General features: G+C 43.9%; 1 protein-coding gene across 1 annotated transcript in view; it reads right to left on the reverse strand.

Annotated features, from left to right (window-relative positions):
- LOC147467802 (uncharacterized) overlaps positions 1-5,000 on the reverse strand; it is a 41,669-nt gene that overhangs the window by 31,005 nt on the left and 5,664 nt on the right. Inside the window, exon 4 of the mRNA XM_086556660.1 lies at positions 4,269-4,416. Within this exon, the coding sequence (XP_086412786.1) occupies positions 4,269-4,416 (148 nt within the window). The remainder of the gene's footprint in view (positions 1-4,268; positions 4,417-5,000) is intronic.

Here is a 5,000-nt window from a genome sequence, read left to right on the forward strand (position 1 = left end):
GCAGATTGAATGACTGGATTTGGAGTGAGGGTCAGGAATATCTGTTGGGGGACTTAGCGAGCGCAGGCGTTGTTAGAGCCGTGGCGTGAGGAGGATGCAGAGCTCGTAGTGTCACCATCATCCATATCTATTATATATATATATTTTATATATATATATATAATATATAAGTTTATCATATCATATCATATTATCTTATGTTATATTATGTTATATTATACCATATTATGTTATGTTAAGTTATATTATATGATGTATACACATACATTTTATATATATATATATATATATATATATATATATATATATATATATATATGTATGTATGTATACATACACATTACTTACTTTACTTTACTTGCTTACTTACTTTGATTACTTAATTAATTACTTACTTTAATTACTTACTTAGATACATACATGTACATATATGTATATATAAATATTTGTATATGTATACAAAATGTTTACTCTGTCTGTCTCTCTCTCTCTCTCGTGCCTGGAAGGCTAGGAATGGCGGATGAGGGGGGAGGGGGAGGGGGAGGGGGTGTCGGCGAAAGCCAGTACTCCGGCTGTTGGGCCGTCCTGGCGAGAGAGCTTTGGCGGTGGCGCGGCGGGCTTGGCTGGGCTGGCCCGAGCCGGGACTCGGCTGGTAGGTCGGCGCGGCGAGGTAATAGTGGCGAGGGAGCGTTGGCAGTGGCGCGGAGGGGCCGAGCCAGGACTCCGGTTGGTGGTGTTGTGGTTCCGGGCCTTACCTTGCTGCCTGGGTACATATGGCTTGTTCACCCTTTCAAAGGGAACGTGAGCTGGGTTTAGACCGTCGCGAGAGTCTAGTTTTACCCTACCATTAACAACGTAAAGCAGCCCCGCCCAGTACAAGAGGAACAGTGGGTCCGGACCAATGGTGCTCCTCTTGGTCGATAGGCCACTTTTAGAGGGCAGCCACGTCCGGAAGGAAGAGAGAGAGAGAGAGAAAGAGGGCATTGCAGGGAAATGGACGTCTGTCCGTGAGTGAGAGTGAGAGCACGCAGCCTCTGTGCCGAAAGGCCTCGGAATTTTCTGCCGAGGGGGTAGCCTTCTCTCCCCCCCCCCCCCTCTTATCCTGGAGAAGAGGGCTGTTTGTCACAGCCCTCTAGTTCCTCCTGTCCGAAGAGGGTTCGTCGGGATTTTGATTGGGACTTGTGTTTTTTTTCTTCTTTTTCTTTTTCTTTTGCAGATTGAATGACTGGATTTGGAGTGAGGGTCAGGAATATCTGTTGGGGGACTTAGCGAGCGCAGGCGTTGTTAGAGCCGTGGCGTGAGGAGGATGCAGAGCTCATAGTGTCACCATCATCCATATCTATTATATATATATATTTTATATATATATATATAATATATAAGTTTATCATATCATATCATATTATCTTATGTTATATTATGTTATATTATACCATATTATGTTATGTTAAGTTATATTATATGATGTATACACATACATTTTATATATAAATATATATATATATATATATATATATATGTATGTATGTATACATACACATTACTTACTTTACTTTACTTGCTTACTTACTTTGATTACTTAATTACTTACTTACTTTAATTACTTACTTAGATATATACATGTACATATATGTATATATTTATATTTGTATATGTATACAAAATGTTTACTCTGTCTGTCTGTCTCTCTCTCTCGTGCCTGGAAGGCTAGGAATGGCGGATGAGAGGGGGGGGAGGGGGTGTGGGCGAAAGCCAGTACTCCGGCTGGTGGGCCGTCCTGGAGAGAGAGCTTTGGCGGTGGCGCGGCGGGCTTGGCTGGGCTGGCCCGAGCCGGGACTCGGCTGGTAGGTCGGCGCGGCGAGGTAATAGTGGCGAGGGAGCGTTGGTAGTGGCGCGGAGGGCCGAGCCAGGACTCCGGTTGGTGGTGTTGTGGTTCCGGGCCTTACCTTGCTGTCCGGGTACATATAGGGTAGCCCACCCCCCACCCCCTGGCGGGCGGGCGGCGCGGGCGGTGGGAGGGGTGCGCGACCCGCCACTCCAGCTCGTCCTCCCTTTCAGTCCAGGCAGGCCTACTCCTTGGCGAAGCCGCCCCGGTCGCAGGACACCATGGATGTGGCATGCTGGGGCAGTCCCGGGCCTTAACCCGCCGTCCGGATAAAGGTAAGGGTGCGGATGCCTGGCCTCGGTTGTGCCCCGCTTCTGTCCTTGGTCCCCCCTGCTTTCCAGGCCTGCACCCTCCTGAGTGCATAAGATGCAGTGATTTTCGCCGAGCGTATGGTCCCTCTCCCCCTTGCTCAGGCGGTGCGTTGTTCGCTCACTGGCGGGCCAGCCATTTCCCTCTCCCGGGGAGCGTGGGCGGGCTAACGGCCGCTGTTTTTGTGTGGGATGGTCCCACTTTGCGCTCCTCCAGAGCAGTTCCGCTGCTCGCCCTTTCACAGCAATAGCCATGGGCTCGCGCCCTTCTGATTGGCCCGAGGCCACCGAGGTAACCAGTCCTCGTGCCGCCGACGGCCGGCCGGGCCCTGCCCTTCATACATGCGGCTGCCCTTCTCTCTCTACGTTCGGAATTGTTTCCCGAGTGTCATTCGCGGCCTCAACCTTGCGCGGTCAACCCATGTGACTGACATGGTTTTTGGACGCGAGGGTGTCTTCCCCCCCCCCCCCCCGCCTTTGCTATCGGGCTCAGCCCACTCCTTGGGCACTGCCCCTCTTCCTCGTCCCGCCTTTCCTCTGGTGTCTCCTTAGCGGGGTTTCGGCCTTCAGGCTCGGCCACGGTAGGAGGATGGAGGGCTAGTGCCGGCGAGGGTAGTTAGCAGGCCTACGTGGTATGGAACTTGAGCGCTTCCCATGTCCTACCCGCCACCCCTCTCTGTCCAGAAGGCAGCCAGCCAGGTCCCCCTCTTTGAAGGTGCAAGGTGGATAGTGTGGCTGGCTGACAGACAGACACCCCCTGACAAGTTGGTCCTGGCCCACAGGGATGGTATCCGGGATAGGGTCTCCCGTTGGAGGAAGAGGACGACGACTCGGACGCTGGCGGACGGGCCAGTGAATTGGAATTCTAAGTTAAAATTCTGAGGTAGCGAGGGTGTGCGGTGGAGGTTAGCGCCCGGGAGGGGGCATGTCGCGGCCGTTTCTGTTCTGGCCCGGCGAGTTCCCCCTTTTCCCCTAGTTGCATCGCCGATAGCCACTTTTTGAACGCCCTCGGAAACTCTGAAAGAAGGTGGTGGTGGAGGAGGAGGGGAGTAGTAGAGATTGCATCGGAAAAAGGCCACCCCTCCGCTGTGTCCCCAGTGTGGGTGGCGGCGTTCTGACGAATGCTCTGCTATGTGCTACCTGGTTGATCCTGCCAGTAGTCATATGCTTGTCTCAAAGATTAAGCCATGCATGTGTAAGTACAGGCCGACTTAAGGCGAAACCGCGGACGGCTCATTAAATCAGATACAACTCATTGGATCTCTGCTGAACCGCATTACTTGGATAAATGTGGTATTTCTAGAGCTAATACATGCCTTTGGAGTCTCCGACCGCGAGGGAGGAGTGCTTTTATTAGACCAAAACCCCGGGCGCGCGGCTCGCGAGGGCCGCGCGCCGCACTCTCTTGGTGAAACAGATTAACTTTTGCCGAGCGCACGACCCCTCCCTGACGGGTTGGGTCCCTGGTGTGTATATAAGTATACAAACTGTAGGGAATATAGTTGCCATCCAAACACGCCAGGTAAATTCCCTATTTGTAAAAAGATCAAATACAGAAACAGGGGCAAGATAGATGCAAATTCGTAGACCGAAAATGTGGAACTTGCTGCCAGATAACATTAAAAACATTAACAACTTTTGTAATTACAAAACAAAATTGAAAGAACACCTCTTTACTCTTCAAGTGTAAATATATATGTATTTATGTAAGAATAACCATTGTTACTTATGGAATAAAGTATTTGATTTTTTTTTTAATTGAATTTTGAATATATATATATAGATAGATAGATAGATAGATATATGTATATGTATATATATTTATATATATATATATATATATATTATATATATATATATACAAATAATAAATAATTATATATTATATATATTATATATATATATATATATATATATATATATATTATATATATATATATATATATATGCAGCGAGAGAGATAATTAAAATGTATATATCCATCAGTTATGTGGCAAAAAGACATATTTGTTATTTTCAAGAACTTATGTTATTTTCAAGAACATCATGCGGATGAAACAAGAATCGAGTCTGACCTTTCCAGTACATCTTGGCACCCGGCGTCCTTTTGCGTCTGGCCATCACAGTAAAGAATGGATTTGAGAGCAAGATACACTCTCCTTTGAAAGTGTGAACGAAGCCTTTGCAAACCTTGTCCGACGTGCACTTGATGCCACACGTGAACTGTGTGTACAAATGGATTAAGATTTTTTTCTACACTTGCATGTGTGTATATAAATATATATATGTATATACATACATACATACATACACACACACACATATATATATATATATATATATATATATATATATATATATATATATATACATGCATACATATATACGTATATGTATGTGTGTACACACACACATGTACATGTAAATAAGTAAATATATATAAATATATATGTAAATATTTATATACATGTATAGATAAATACGTATATGTATGTATATATAAGTATATATATGCACATATATATGTAAATATATATATATATATATATATATATATATATATATATATATACATATATATATATATATACATATATATATATATATATATATATATATATATATATGTATATATATATATTCTATATAATGAATTAGAAAAAGTCACAGTCTGTAAATGAAGTTGAGAAAGTAACTGATGTATTGTAGATAAATAGATAGATAAATGAATATGTGTATATGTATATATATATGTATATATATATATATATATATATATATATATATATATATATATATATATATAT

This window comes from Penaeus japonicus, unplaced genomic scaffold (assembly GCF_977035675.1).
Source record: "Penaeus japonicus unplaced genomic scaffold, GWHDUDI00000001_assembly GWHDUDI00000033, whole genome shotgun sequence".
Lineage (NCBI taxonomy): Eukaryota > Metazoa > Arthropoda > Malacostraca > Decapoda > Penaeidae > Penaeus > Penaeus japonicus.